This window comes from Dromaius novaehollandiae, unplaced genomic scaffold (genome assembly GCF_036370855.1).
Source record: "Dromaius novaehollandiae isolate bDroNov1 unplaced genomic scaffold, bDroNov1.hap1 HAP1_SCAFFOLD_31, whole genome shotgun sequence".
Classification (NCBI taxonomy): Eukaryota; Metazoa; Chordata; class Aves; order Casuariiformes; family Dromaiidae; genus Dromaius; species Dromaius novaehollandiae.
This window is the reverse complement of record NW_026991289.1, coordinates 2583582-2599258: the sequence shown is the minus strand read 5'-3', so window position 1 is coordinate 2599258 and position 15677 is coordinate 2583582. Positions and strand designations below refer to the sequence as shown.

The window sequence follows — 15677 nt, the reverse complement described above, 5'->3', positions numbered from 1 at the left end:
AGCCTGGAACCTCAGCCGTCACCAGGGGTTTGGGTGCAAGCCGCTGACTCCCTGCTCCATCCCTACTGCTTCTCGTGGGAGCTCAGACAAGGGGCTTGCATGCAGGCACCTCTTCTGTGCACACCTGAACTGAGGCATGAGGAAGCCCACCTCCTATGGGTTTGTGGCATGCCTGGGAGAGAGCTGAATCCCCCTCTGCCCAAGGTTTTCTAAGCTGGGATTAAACACCTGCATTTCCTCCTCTGAATCACTGTCCTACGCAGGGGAAAGGAAGCCCTCCCTGTCACTGCCTTGATCTGCTGCCTCATGATGGGACAGGAATAGGGCTTGACAGAGGGGAACGTTTCCACCCCTGTCCACCTCCGTCCTCTGACAGGATAAAGCACACTGCTGAAATCAGTCTCTCTCCACAATCCAGAGAGGGACTGTAGGTGGTTAGCACAGTTCCAAGAGCATTTCCCAGAAGGGACCCTGCTGCCCCTCAGGAGCTGTCAGCCTCGGAGCCCCAGGAAAATCTCGAGGGAGCCCAGGGGTCAGAGAAAGTCACATGTTCAGCTGGGCCTCTGCTCCTGAGCAGGGCCAGGCTCCAGGGACAGAGGGAGCTCATGGCAACCTGGCAGCACTGCTGAGAGACAGATCTGTCCAAGAGCAGCTCCTCTGCAAAGAGCAGCAGGGCTCTGGGCACTGCCTGCTGCTGCTGCTGACATAAGATGAGAGAAGACAGAGAGAAGTGAAAGGCATTGTGGAGTGCAAGGACAGAAGAGAGCTCATTCTGGGAGAAATCTTCACAGCCCTTGACATGGTAAGTCTCTCTCTCTGGCTTCAGGGTGATACTAGTGAGGTTCCTGGAGGGGTCTTCTGAACCCAGCCCATCCCATGGCTGATAGGCTTTTTAAGGATCGCTCTCCCGGCTCTGCCAGTGCAGAGGAGGAAGTGCTTCAGAGCAGGGATTCCCTGCCACAGCGTCAGAGGGAAACAGGGCATCCTGCTACCTTCTCCCAGGGATGCTGCTGGGGTGTGAAGCTGAGCTGTGCACGCCACTCTGCCCGGGGCTGTTTTTCAGAGCAGTGCCCTGTGCCCCAGGGTGCTGTGTGCCTGGGGCAGTGACTCTGCTGCCTGCAAGGGTCAGCACCCAGCCTGCCCGGGGAGCTCCCCACGGCACTGTGGGGAGAAGCTCTGGGTGAGAGGAGTGACCCCCCAGCAGGGCAGGCTCATTCTCTCATCAAGTGGGTGCTGCATGGGTCTGGGCTGCCCACAGCTCCAGCTCACCATGAGAACATTTTGAGAATGGAGTTTTCCATAGGACTGGTCTCTGTATGGTGGGAATGGAAACGCAGCAGTCAGATTTAAACAAAGGGCTAAGCATCTTAAGCACCACACTGAAGGTGAATAGGTTTGCAAGGAACCTCAGCAAGTGCCTTCACCACCCCTCAGCCTACAGACAGCACCAACATCACCTTGCCAGTCTCATAGGAGATTCTCTCATCTGCTCTTTAGCATCTGCAAAGAGGGAGATGCCCCTGGGAAGTTTCCTGCTGCTTGGAGGTTTCCATAGGGCTGAGCTGAGTGCCCAGCGAGTGGGATGAGGTCTGTGTGGGGACAGAGGAAGAGCTGCCAGCAAGGACATCTCCAAGCAGCAGAGAGATGGTCAGAGAGAGACAGAGCAAACCGCCTCCAGAAACCTCATGCGAGGCTGGGATGCAGGAAATTTTCTGCCAGCCCCTGCAGTGCAGATGCTTTCCCCTCAGCAAGCCCTTCACCTTTCCTCTGCTGCCCAGCAGAGCCCTCTGCCCTCAAGGCCTTGGGATCCAGGACACAAATTGCCTTTTTGGCAGCCGGAGCCCCAGAAGAGGAGAGGAGCAGCTCTCCTGCCACATGTCCATTTCCTAAAACATGACAAAAAGGCTGGGAACAACCGCCCTGTGATGTCTCCATCTGGGAGGTGGTGTGCACAGCTGGGTTAGGGGAAGGCCTTCCTCAGTGTGCCTCTCTCTTTCTGTCTTTGCCAGCCTAGGCAGAAGCATCAAGGTGATTTTTCCTTGCTTCTCTCCCTGTCTGGGCTGCTCTTGTTCTTGCTCTTGGGCTTCCTGGGGAGGAAATTTGCAGCTACAGAGTCTGACACAGACCCTGTGGTTCCTGCTGCAGAGTTGTCTCCAATGGAGGGAGAGGACGAGGATCCCTTCTTGCCTTTGGGGCTCAAAGCAGCACAGGCTGTGGGGCTGGGCAATGAGCTGATTGTCCTTTCAGGAGACCCCACCTTTAAGACACTTGACCCTCCCTGTGGTGTGCTGCCAGGCTGTGTGCTGCCCTCGAGAAGGGCACAGCTCTTCTGTAGGACATGTGTGATAGCTGAATGTCCCATGCAGAAGCCACAGAGGTGCTAAGGAAATGTCAATGCTGCTGGGGGTGGCTGTAAGTGGGCAGCTGAAAAAGCACTGTGTGTCTTTGTCCAGAAACTGGGTGCTGAGTTCTCCCTCCGTACCAGAGCCATGTCACAGAGTCCTTCTTCTGATCATCAGAGCCATGAGCTATGTCACACCCTCTCCATCACTTGGAGTATCTGAGCTGAGAAAGGGAGGTGGGTTTGGAGTTCTGTGCTTTTCTAGTGGACACCACTGTCAGCACAGGCCATGGGCCCTTGAGATGGTCCCCTAGCTGAGAGAAGTACACACCCAAGGCAGCTGGGAATGGGACTGATGTGGAGACCAGTGTGTTGGCTCTGTCCTAGGGCACAGGAAGACTTTTTGCCTCTCAGGATTCACCAGTCTTCACACTGAGAGCAGGGGAAAGAGTACATATTCCCACCTGGCAGAGAAGACAAACAAACAAATAAGCCCTCCAAAAGGGAAGCTGTTGCTTTTGTGGTCAAAATGCCTTAGAATTGGCTGTGAGGAGGTTGAACCGCCCTTCTACATTATAGCAGGACTGACCCCTCTGGAGCCCATGGGCAGAGGACCCTGCTCCTCATGGCACACTGAGGCAGCCCAAACTGGAGCTCCAGAAAGGGAGCTGAACCAAGGTCTTGCCAAGAAAGAGAAAAGCAATGTCTGTGTGTGTGTGTGTGTGTGCGCGCGTGTGTGTTGGCAGGGGTGTCTGTGAGAAAGGGAAAGTGTTTTGATCAGAAAAGTCTCTCCTGACTTGTCACTATTTTTCCTCCTTGGACCGTCCCCTCTGCCCAGAGGGAGAAAATGTCCAACAGCAGCTCCTTCAACGAGTTCCTCCTCCTGCCATTCGCCAACACACGGGAGCTGCAGCTCTTGCACTTCTCGCTCTTCCTGGGCATCTACCTGGCTGCCCTCCTGGGCAATGGCCTCATCATCACAGCTATAGCCTGTGACCACCGCCTCCACACCCCCATGTACTTCCTCCTCCTCAACCTCTCCCTCCTTGACCTTGGCTCCATCTCCACCACTCTCCCCAAATCCATGGCCAATTCCCTGTGGGACACGACGGCCATTTCCTACACAGGATGTGCTGCTCAGGTCTTTTTCTTTGTCTTCTTTATCTCAGCAGAGTATTCTCTCCTCACTGTCATGGCCTACGACCGCTTTGTTGCCATCTGCAGACCCCTGCACTACAGGACCCTCATGGACAGCAGAGCTTGTGTCAAAATGGCAGCAGCTGCCTGGGGCAGTGTTTTTCTCTATGCTGTACTGCACACTGCTAACACATTTTCAATACCACTCTGCCAAGGCAATGTGGTGGACCAGTTCTTCTGTGAAGTTCCCCAGATCCTCAAGCTCTCCTGCTCAGACGTCTACCTCAGGGAAGCTGGGCTTATTGTGGTTAGTATCTGTTTAGCTTCAGGGTGTTTCATTTTCATTGTGCTGTCCTACGTGCAGATCTTCACTGCTGTGCTGAGGATCCCCTCTGAGCAGGGCCGGCACAAAGCCTTTTCCATGTGCCTCCCACACCTGGCTGTGGTCTCCCTGTTTCTCAGCACTATCATGTTTGCCTACCTGAAGCCCCCCTCCCTCTCCTCCCCAGCTCTGGATCTGGTGATGTCCGTTCTGTACTCGGTGGTGCCTCCAGCAGTGAACCCCCTCATCTACAGCATGAGGAACAAGGAGCTCAAGGACGCACTGAAAAAACTGATTCAACTGGTACTAGTTCAGCAGCAATAGGCTGCTCATCCCTCTTTGTAAGTGACTTGAATTTATCTCAGACAACTCTTGTGCTTTGGGCATTCTCCCTGTGATAATCATGTTTGTACAGAAGTGTTTGAATTCATCCCACTTCTCCAGAGGCACAAACCCAGCCTGTCTGAACAAGAGGCTTTCTGTGAATATGTCTATCACTGTTTTGGAGCTGGCCTGGTTCTAATAAAAGAGTATTTCCTCAGTGCTGTGCTTGAAAGTTGATTTCATCTGCCAAGGCTGGAGCCAATAATTCACTCAAGGGTTTTCACCCTGAAAGGGCCTGTTGCTTTTCCAGGGCTCTCCATGGGCTCAAGGCAATGAGCTCATGGGGTGCTGTGTTAGGGAATGAGGGATGCATTCAGCTCTCACTTGTGGGTGCCCAGTGTTCCTGGAGGTGCTGAATGGTCAAGTACCATCTGCCTGGGACTGTCTGCCCTATGACAGGGCTGGTGACAGATACCCACAGTGGGGACCCTGCAGGCATGGGGAAGGGGGCCTGGAGAGTGGTTCATGTCACCTTCATTGAAACACCGTGGACTCACTAGGGACACACCTGAACACAGCCTGAGCCATTTGAAATGCCCTGTGATTGCTCAGAGCATCATCCACAGCCACGGACTCCTTGGTAGGTGTTGTCAGGTGCAATGATGCCCGTCCACCTGGGTCTTCTTCTCGTCCCAACCACGACGGCCAGTGCAGAGTCACCCCTGGCCCTGGGGCACCACAGCCCGCTCGCTCTGCAGAGCAGCACCACCAGCTCGGGGCCCTGCGGGGAGCATAGGGGAGGCTCCAGGAATGGCCAGGCAGGCCAGCACTGATGCACTCCCTGGGGTGAGGAAACACACCAGTGGGTTTGTGCGGCAGAGCCAGGTCTCATGGAGGGGAAGCAAGACATGCCAGGCATGGAAGAGTGGTGGCCATTTCCAGCCCTAGCTGCACACCGCAGGTTTATGGGCGAGTTTTGCTGTGCAGCCAGCTCATTTCTCCTGGGCTCAGTGCTGGTATTGAGGAGAAGAGCCAGGCCTAGGCAGCCTCTCTCCTGGCCCAGACTCCAGCAGGCCCTGGGGACGGCTGTGTGCTAACCCCTGCGTGGGACATGGCCAGGGCTGGGCAAGGTGCAGAAACTGTGGAGGCTGCCAAAGCAGGAGGGCTGTGGGGGACAGGGCACCAAAGGCTGCCACAGGGACTGTGCCAGGGGGATGTTGGCATGGCCGACGAGCTCTTGTTCTTGCTCCAGCTGTGCTGGAGCACAGGCTGAGAACCAAGAGGACCCTCAGGCAAAGCTGTGCTCCTTGGGGAGCTGCCCTGAGCACCACAACAGGCAGAGCACGCTCCTTGTGTGTCCCCGTCCTGCTGGGAGGGTGGCACGGGCACCAGGGAAATGGCCTGTTTCTGCCTGGGGTCAGTGCGGGAGTTTGGCCTGTGAAGTGAATGCGACAGCCACTGCTGCTGAAACACCGGCCACGACCCCTCGCTGCAGCCCCCACTGCCCCTGCCCCTGCCGACCTGCCCCTGCCAACCTGCCACCACCCCCATGCTGCCTCGTCCTCTGTCCCTCTTCCCACACTGCAGGGACCAGTGATGCAGCAGGAGCTGGCACAGCCCCACAGCCACTGCCCGGCCCCTGGCCCTCCCCTCCTGCCTGCCAAACATCACATCCATCTTCAAGAAGGACAGGAAAGAGGATCTGGGGAGTGATGGGCTGGTCAGCGTCACCTCAGTCCCTGGGGAGCAAATCTTCCTGGAGCTAGTTCCAGCCACATGAAGGCGTTGGGAACAGCCAGCACGAAGTCATCAAGGTCAAATTGTGCCTGGTCAATCTGATTGCCTTCTGTGATGGGATGACTGGCTGTGTGGACAAGGGCAGTGCAGTGCATGCACTTCTGGAATTTAGGAAGGCCTTTGACATGGTCTTCCATAACATCTTTGTAGCCAAACAGGGAGATGTGGGGTGGAGGAGTAAGCAATGGAGGGTGTGGGAACTGAGCTGGAGGCCGCCTGGCTCAAAGGGTGGAGAGTAGTGGTACAAAACCCGACTGACTAATTGTTACCAGGGATGTTCTTCAGAGGTCAATACTGGAGCCAATGCTGTTTGTCTTTGTGAATGATTTAGATGGTGGGATGGAGTGGACTCTCAGCCAGTTCATCAATGATGCCTAATTGGGGCGAGTTGCTGACCTGTTGGAGGACAGGGCTGCTAAGCAGAGGGGCAGCACAGGCTGATGATACGGGCTGATGGGAACATGGGGAGTTCAACCAAGTCCAGTCCCTGAGATGGAATAACCCTGAGCAGCAGGACACGCTGGGGCTGACTGGCTGGAAAGCAGCTTTGCAGGAAAGGACCTGGGGGACCCGGTGGACAGCAAGTTGACAAGAAGCCAGCAGGCTGCTCCTGTAGCAAAGATGGCCACCCTTATCCTGGGTTGTATTTGCAAGAGTGCAGACAGCAGGGCAATCGCACTGGAACAGATGAAATCTCCTGGCAGCCTCGACCAAAGAGAAGCAAGATAAAGGTCAGAAGATGACAAGCCCCATGGGCAGGAGGGGACCGGCAGTTCCTGACAGCGCAGCTGCAGCAGCAAGCTCTCAGGCAACAGCCAGGACATGCACGACACAAACAGCACACCTCGGAGAGGAGAACAGCACTTGGCTTTTATTGTGTGCATGCAGGCACAGATGACAAGGGGCAGCTCCTCACTCATCCTCAAGCCTGCAGCCTTTCCAAACACACTGTGCTGTTTGCACAAGCCAGAACACCCCAAGGATATGGGAGCAACGGCAGTCCCGGAGCTGCTGCGACAACCTTGCCCCAGGGCAGTGAGAGACTGAGAGCTGCAGGGCACAGCTGGTGTCTTGGTGCTGTGAGCAGGCAGCCACTGGCCTGCAAGGGCCCAGGGGAGCCTTGGCAATGGGCCGTGCTCACTGCTCCAGCGGAAGGCGAAAAAACCCCAGGGACTGCTGCCAATGTGTCCTGGGGGAAAATTCCTTCCTGACCCCAAAGCTGGCGATCGGCTGTTCCCTGTGCATGTGAGCAAGGCCTGCCTCCCGGCCAGCCCTGGGAGGCTTCTCATGCCCACTGGGGCTCAAGACACCAGCGCTGCCCAACCCCTTTCCTCTCTCAACCTGCAGCCACCTTAGGGGCTACAGAGAGTGGCAAAAAAAAAAACCCAAAAAACACAGACCTGACAGAGCTGAGGGGAAACAAATCTTTCCCGGGCCCTGCAGGAAACCACTGGCTGCTCCAGAGGTTGGCGGAGAGGTATGACACTGAGGATAACCACCTGGAACAGCCTCACATCCCATGCCCTGCATTTCCTGGGTGCTGCATCTGGCGCCGAAGCACATCTGCATGGGGAGCTTTGGAATGGTCTTTGGCTGCTGAGAAAGGATGTCCTTGTTCTTTGCAGGCCCTCGAGTTCACTTTTCCCACTGATTTCCCGCTGAAAAGGCCTGGTGCCCCTGGGCATCTCGAGGTGTGTGGGGGTCTTCTCATGCCAGCAAGGGGTTGGTCCAGTCTCTGAAGGACCACAGCTACATCCGGCTTGGAATCCGAGCCTGCTCGGAGCATGACTTGGATCAGAGCACCTCCAGAGAACTTTTCCAACGGAAATTCTTCCACAATCCAATGGCTACACAAGGGCTGACTCAGCTGTGAGATTCCGCTCACTGCCTTCTCATCAGGAAATGCCTGGGCACAGTCTCTGCTCCCAGAGAAATGGCTGCTGACAGTGGCGGGAGGTGTCACTTCCATTTCCCACTGGAGGCATGCAGAGGCCAGCAGTGCCCAGCAGTGCCACACGAGGACAGGAACAAAGCCTTCCAGCCTGCTTGCCTTGGCCTCGTTGGGTCAGCTCAGCTGACGGGGCTTAGAAGAGACCTGGAGCTGGCAGATGCTGACCTGCCTCTGCTTTCCTGAGAGTGAAAACACTGTGAAAACATTGCTGTCCCTTGGTATTGCTCTCTCCGTCTTTGGAGGTGTCCCAGGCAGAAGAGGAACAGCATCAGCAGTCTTTCTGAGGCTCAGACAAGCCGAAGGCCCAGTCTTAGAGCAGGTGCTGGGCACTGCAGCAGGACTCTCTTGCCCCAAGTCCATGCTCCCCAGCAAAAGCCCTTGCTGGCACAGGCCCTTGTGCCATCAGGCTGGAAGCACTTCCTCTGAAGAAAGAAGGCTATCGGTCCCCAATCAGCAGGCAACCTCTTCTATGCCCGTGCTGCTGCAACCTCCCACAGGTGCAGACTGGCACGAGACGCCAAGCACAGGTGAGGAGAACTGGCACCTCCGAGAGTCCCTTGTCCTCAGGGGGAACATTCGTGCAGTGATGGCGAAGGGCCGCCTGCTTGCCAGTTCCAGCAGCTCTGCGAGGCTTTGCCAGGGAGCTCGGACCTCCCCTCTCCATCAGGCTCTCAGCAGTCCTCATCCCAGGGAGCCATTTCCTGAGGCTCTTTCCAAGACCCATCTCTGCTGTCCCAGGTCAGGCACTGAGGGCCACTTCGCTCAGCAGGCCAGCAAAGGTGCTGCACGCGGGGCAGTTGCCACAGGCCAGGTCGTGGCCACTTGCCACGAGCATCACGAGCTGCTCTAGGTCATTTGACTGAAAGCACACACAGAACACTGCCTCACAATACGCATCATAGTACCCATTGCTGACTCCTGCCACCACATTGAGTCCTGCAACGAGCCAGCAGATTCCTGTGCACTGGAACCTGCATTCCAGTGGTGGCAACAAGGGCCAGGAAATGGCTTCGGAAATAAGGAGACGGCTGCTCTCTTTTTGCAGTCTATGCAAGAGCTGCGTTTTCTGCTCTGGAAGAGCAGTGGAATGGAGCTCTCCCTGGGGAGCTGGAAGTGCAGAACAGCCCTGCGTGACACTCAGCAGGCAAGCCCGCTGGAAGAGCATGATTTGGATAGACACGCGGGCACAGGCAGCCTCTCTGATTTGCTGGCTTGTCTCCCTCCTGTTCGCTGGAGGAAGGAAGCACTCCACAGTCAAACCCCGCACAGCTCCTGCAAATGCCCAAGCAGCCTTACTCGAGCCCTGCGCAGTGCACTGCCTCCAAGCTCTGCACTAGCACCAGAACACAGCACCGCGCCCTTCAACCTCAGCATGTCCCTCCCCGCTGACCTCTCCTGCAAATGCCGCTGCCACAGCTCCCAAGGTGGAGCAGCCCCAAGACAATTTCCACCATGCCCCTTGAGGGCCGGACAACCACCAGATGCCTGAGGTCACCACAAGCTTTCAGAGGACAGCTCCAAACACCCAGCAGCACCCCCTGAGCCAGCACAATGCAGAACACAGCCAACCTGGGAGCTCCAGAAAGGCAGGGCTTTCTCCACCCCAAAAGCACAGGACAGCTTCAGCTTTGTCTCAGCACTGCTGAAGCTCATGCAGTCTCCTCAGAAAGCTCCTGATGCAACACCAATGGCCACCACAAAGGGAGAAACAAGTGCAGCAGGGGCAGAGCAAGAGGAAGGCAGAGGTTTGTTCCAGCGCATGGGAAAGTGGTTGGGCCAGCACCAGGCTCCTCAGTTCCCTGCAGTCTCTTGCCAATGGGAAGTGCAGGCCAGTGGGGCCAGAGAGATCACTAGTGCTTTGGGGCTGTCACGTCTCCCTCGTGGCCTGAGGAGGCTGCAGAGTGGTGCACCTCTCTTGGCTAGGCCCGTTCTCTCGCTCTCCTTGGCAAAGAGGCATCCTAGGGTCTCACCGTGCCTGTCTTCTCCATCATGGTTTTCTTCCGGCCGTGTTTAGGCAGTGTTAGGGAGCGAAGCGGCAGACACAGGCACTCAACCAGCCCGCGAGGCAGAGCAGTGAGTGGTCTCAGCAGCAAAACTGGGCAGATAAGGTGCAAAGCAAGGGCTGGAAGGAAGGTGAGCGGAAGGCCAGGAGGAGGTCTCCGTACCAAATGGAGGTGCAACTGCTGAGTCTTTCCATCGTTCGGTGGCCGGAGGTGCAGGCACTGGTGCCCCCACATGTCCTGCGACAGTGCCCTGCTCGGAAGCCATCGATAGCCCTGCTGCCCTCGCAGGGGTGTGTTCGTGCCCAAGGACAGCCTGCCGAGAGCCTCCCAAGAGCCCTTGGCTGCAGGCAGCTCTGTGCTCTGGCAGGGGGCCCGGGAGGCTGCGCCTCTTCTGCTGCCCCGGGGCATTGTGACTGCGTTGCCAGGGGACAGCACTGTGACATGGGGGCCCCGGGGCCTCGCCGCAGCCTCCCCTGCCAGCTGCCTGCTGGCCCAGCATCGGCGGGTGGCACAACATCCCTGGGTGCCAGCCCTCGCGCAGTCCCTGTGCCCAGGATGCCAGGGCAGCTGGTCCTGTCCTTGCGTGGCTGCACACTGGGCATGCCCAGGAAAGCCTGCTGGGCTCCTTGCTCTGTGTCCCTGTGCACCAAGGTGCCCCTGTCACCGCAGGAAGGGCAGGAGTCCAGTCAGCTGCTGGCTTTGGGCAGTGGCTTCTCTCGCAGCTCCACCAGCAGCCGTGGAGCTTGGCAGAGCTGGGCACAGTGCCAGCAGCTGGGCAGCAGTGACCTGCTGGCAGGTGGAGGTGGGGGTACTGGAGGGGAGGGGCGAGCTCAGTTGTTCTGGGCACCAGATCGTGGCCCCGGGCCACGGGTGCAGGCCCATCTTCCGCCCTGCCTCACAGCATCAGGGCCAGGGCCCTAGCCGGACTTTTTCGGGCACAGAACAGCAGCAGGTCCAGCAAAGAAGGGCTCTCTCTTCTAAACACGTCTCCAGCGTAAGCACAACCTCTTGAAGGTTACCCAGTGGCTCCTGTGGCTGTCAACACTAAGACCATGCCCCGAGACGGCTGCTGCCAGGCCTTCCAGCTGTTGGCGTGTGCAGTTTGAATCACATGTGCCTAGGATTTTCCAAAAGGCCCGCCTGAAAGTCACTGGCCTGAAAGGGCCCCAGGACCCCCTATGACACCCCAGCCGTGTCCCTGCTGCTGGCCTCTCACGTTCTCACACATAGGTGACCCTGCCATTGGCATCCAGGAATGTGGGAAAGGCTGTTCTCCAGGATTTGCTTGCTCCTGCACTGGCTTCCCAGGAGCTGGGAGAGGGCCTAGGAGGTAGCAGTGTCCTGGCCCCAGGCACACGTCAACACCTTCACCTCACGAGTCGTGGGACCGGTCCCTCCTACTCCAAGTCCTCTGAGTGGCCAGCTGGTCTCCAACAGGGTGATGAGCCTGAGGTCTCCTTGCCCACCCAGAGGGCATGCTCCTGGGGGACTCCCATAAGCACCGCTGGCTGCTTGTCCTCAAGCACCTGGCCCAGGAATTGTCTGCAGGAGGGAGATGATCAGTTATCACAGCCCCAGGCAGTGCAGGGCCATGAGGATCCCTCCAGGCCTGTTCTTCCAGCACTTCCTCAAACAACATGCTTGAGAGGAACAGGAAGGGACAGGTCCCATCTGTGCCCATCCAGCCGGCTGCAGGGAACATCTGGGGGACTTGGTTTAGTTCAACACAATGAAATTCTGGGTGTAGCAGCAGGGCTGGCAGTCACTGGTGCCTTCCCTGCCACTCCAGGAGCCGAGACTGCTCCCCAGTGCTGAGGGGCTAAAACAAAAGCTTTATGTGCACAGAGAAAGGCTGGGAAATACTGCAGGTCTTGCTCAGGCCGCACGTTACGGGATCTGCTTCTGAGGGTGTCTCAGTGGTGGCTGTGATGTGACTCAGGTCCCTTGTGAGCCACACATTGGAGGCATCTCACAGTCTTCAGCCACCCTACACTTTAAGGTCCCAGGCTGAAATCTTTGCCTGAGTGCCCAGAAACTTGTCCCTGGCTGGAAGAGGTCCCTCAAATCCTGCTGCCCTCCATCCCACAAGGGGTGTCAGGAAAAACCCTCCTTCCCGCAGGTGCTGCTGGTCATGGAAGAAATGGCCTTGCCAGAGAGGGGGTGAATCCACCTGTACTTGGAGATGTTTACTGGTGGGACTCCTGGCCTGCATTCCCCCTCTTTTGGTTCATTTCTACTTTCTTCCTCTGCCTCTCCCACAGAAATTTATCTGACTCTGTGAGGTGTGTCCTGAGCCCACGGCATGAGCAGAGGAAGCCATATCCAGCCTCGTGGCTCAGGGTTGGGCTCCTTGGCACCTTGCGAGGGTCACTGCCGCTTGCTTTTTCCAGGCCTGTGCTGTGAGGTCTTGTGCACACATTTACTTTCTCAGTGGGCTCCCCAGGCTGCCCAGATCATCAGCGTGGCAGTGGCCTGGACTCGGCTCTTTCCTCACAGTCGGGATCTATTAGGCAAGGGGAAAAATACAGTTCAGTGTAGACTGAGGTGGGACCAGAGGAAACATCACTGAAGAGCACAAAAGGCATCAGGTAGTTTACAGTCCCCCTCAGGACATTCAGTCCTAATGCTTTCTTTTTCAGACTAGAATCAGGCTCCATCTTGCAGCCACTGGAGGCAATGGAAAGCGGTTTTGGGGCTTCTTTTCCCCTCACTGGTGTGCTTGAGCACGAGGCTTTAATCTTGGGTTAAGTTAGATTAGCAAAGTCATGTTCTATCACTACAAAATCATCATCCTGGCCATGCTATTAGAGGTAGAGTAAACCAGAAGTCTCCCGTGAGCAAGTCTGGGACATCCAGCCACTTGGCCACTGGCAGAAATGCCTTTTTCTGACTGTTTTAAAGTGCTTGCAGTACCTGGGCACTCACTGAGCATACCACTCTCTCCAACATGGGTAGTCTGTGAGTTCTGCTCTTTCTTTATTTTGCTCCTCCTTGGTTGAGGCTGCCAGGATATTTTGTGTGTCCCACTGCACTTGCCCTGCTGCCTGCACTCTTGCTAATACAACCCGGAAAAACGGTGGCTGTCCTTGCTACAAGAGCACCCTGCTGACTTCTTGTCAACTTGATGTCCACCACAAGCCCCAGCTCCTTCCCTGGATCCTCTTTCTTGTCCTTCTTGAAGATGGGTGCCATGTTTGGTGGGGGAGGTGGGGAGGGCCAGGGCCGGGCAGCGGCTGTGGGGCTGTGCCAGCTCCTGCTGCACCGCTGGTCCCTGCAGTGTGGGGAGAGGGGACGGGAGATGGGGCAGCGCGGGGGTGGCATATCCCTGCTCTCTGGAGAGCCTTTCCCCAGGTGAGTGTGTCCGTGCAAGGGTGCTGGCCTGCTCAGCCATTCCTGGACCCTCCCCTGTGCTCCCTGCGGGGCCCGAGCTGGCGGTGCTGCTCTGCAGAGCGAGTGGCTGTGGGGCAGCAGGGCCACGAGGTGACTCCACACTGGCCATGGTGGTCAGGGTGGGAAGCAGACCCAGCCGCATGGGCATCAGTGCACCTGACAAGCCCCTACCAAGGGGTCTGTGGCCATGGATGATGTCCTGCGCAGTCTCAGGGCATTTCAAATGCCTCAGGCTGTGTTCAGCTGTGTCATTAAATATAGCCCATGGTTTTGGATTGAAGGTGACCTGAACCACTCTCCAGGCTCCCTTCCTGTGCCTGCAGGGTCCCCGCTGCCTCTCGTTGGATTGCAGAGCTCTCACTAGTCTGGACATTCATTGGTTTATCCTTTCACCTTTGGGTGACTCCACCTGATTTTGAGAAGCTCCATTCACTGCCCAGGTGGTGCCCTTGGAGATGCCCTGTGCTCTCCTGGGGGCTCCAAACTCCCTTCGAGAATGACAGACATCTGTCCCCAGTCCTGTCATACGGGAGATACTGCTTGACCATTCAGCACCTCCAGGAACAATGGGCGCCCACAAGTGAGAAATGAACCCAGCCCTCATTTCCTAACACATCACCCCTTGAGCTCATCACCTTGAGCCCATGCAGAGCCCCAGAAAAGGAACAGTCCCTTTCAGGGTGAAAGCCCTTGAGCACATTTTTGACTTCAGCTTTGGAAGGAGAGCCCAATCTTCAAGCACTGCACCGAGGAAATCCCCTTTTATTAGAGAGAGGCCAGCTCTGGCATAGTGATAGACACATTCACAGAAGGCCTCTGGGTCAGATAGACTGGGTTCCTGCTAGGAATTCCGGCACTTCTGCCCAAACGTGATTATCACAGAGGGACTGCCCAAAGCATAAGAGTTGTCTGAGACGAACTGGAAATCACTTGTGAAGAGGGATGGGCAGCTTATTCCTGCTGAAACAGTACCAGCTGAATCAGTTTCCTCAGTGCCTCCTTGAGCTCCTTGTTCCTCATGCTGTAGATGAGGGGGTTCACTGCTGGAGGCACCACTGAGTACAGAACAGCCACCACCAGATTCAGAGCTGGGGAGGAGAGGGAGGAGGGGTTCAAGTAGGCAAATATGATAGTGCTGACAAACACAGAGACCACAGACAGGTGCGGGAGGCACATGGAAAAGGCTTTGTGCCGGCCCTGCTCAGAGGGGATCCTCAGCACGGCCGTGAAGATCTGCACGTAGGACAGCACAATGAAAAGGAAACACCCAAAGACTAAGCAGGCACTAAATACAATAAACCCAAGTTCCCTGAGGTAGTAGTCTGGGCAGGAGAGCTTGAGGATCTGGGGCACTTCACAGAAGAACTGGTCCAGGGCATTGCCTTGGCAGAGTGGTATTGAAAATGTGTTAGCAGTGTGAAGTACAGCATAGAGAAAACCACTGGCCCAGGCAGCTACTGCCATTTTGACACAAGCTCTGCTGCCCATGAGTGTGCTGTAGTGCAGTGGTTTGCAGATGGCAATAAAGCGGTCATAGGCCATGACAGTGAGGAGACAATACTCTGCTGAAATTAAGAAAAAGAAGAAAAAGACCTGAGCAGCACATCCTGAGTAGGAAATGACTCTGGTGTCCCACAGGGAATTGGCCATGGATTTGGGGAGAGTGGTGGAGATGAACCCGAGGTCGAGGAGGGAGAGGTTGAGGAGGAAGAAGTACATGGGGGTGTGGAGGTGATGGTCACAGGCTACAGCTGTGATGATGAGGCTGTTGCCCAGAAGGGCAGCCAGGTAGATGCCCAGGAAGAGCGAGAAGTGCAAGAGCTGCAGCTCCCGTGTGTTTGCAAACGCCCGGAGAAGGAACTCATTCAGGGAGCTGCTGCTGGACGTTTTGTTCTCTCCAGGCATGGGGTACTGTCCAAAGGAGAAAATACATTGAGAAGTTAGAAGAGAATCTTCAAGCAAGAAAAACTCAAATTGTTGCAGTTCTCATACAACCCCCCACATTGCCGCTGTCTTTACTGAGAGCATCTTTGTGCAGCTCCCTTGCTTGGGCTCCACTTTGCACTGGCTGAGTGTGCTGCTGTGAGGAGCAGGGGCCTCTGCCCGTGGGCTGCAGAGGAGTCAGTCCTGCTGTGCAGCAGTGGGCACAGGGGAATGGGGGTGACTAGCTCTGACATTCACCATTTCTGTCAGCTGAAATACACTTGTCACATAGAAGTGCTTTTCAGCATCTTTACTGTGAATTCTAAAGAACGATGTTTGAGGAACAGAGTTTCAGGGATTTTTTATTTTCTTTGAGATGCCCTTGTCACCCCCGGGGACTGTTCCTCAAAGGTAGAAATCCTTGGCATTTCTACTATGAGTCCCGAGAAAAACGGATTCACTGTCCCTTGTTGCAGCGTGAGGACAGCT

At 56.2% G+C, this 15677-nt stretch overlaps 1 protein-coding gene across 1 annotated transcript; it reads right to left on the bottom strand.

The window, feature by feature from the left end:
• Positions 1–14216: 14216 nt before the first annotated feature.
• Positions 14217–15170, bottom strand: LOC135325544 (olfactory receptor 14A16-like). The gene has a single exon (XM_064503660.1). The coding sequence runs from the start codon at positions 15168–15170 to the stop codon at positions 14217–14219; it is 954 nt and encodes a 317-aa protein (XP_064359730.1).
• Between the last annotated feature and the right edge of the window lie 507 nt (positions 15171–15677).

Excerpts from the sequence above, each read along its gene's own strand:
- LOC135325544 (XM_064503660.1), bottom strand. The coding sequence starts at position 15,170 with ATGCCTGGAGAGAACAAAACGTCCAGCAGCAGCTCCCTGAATGAGTTC.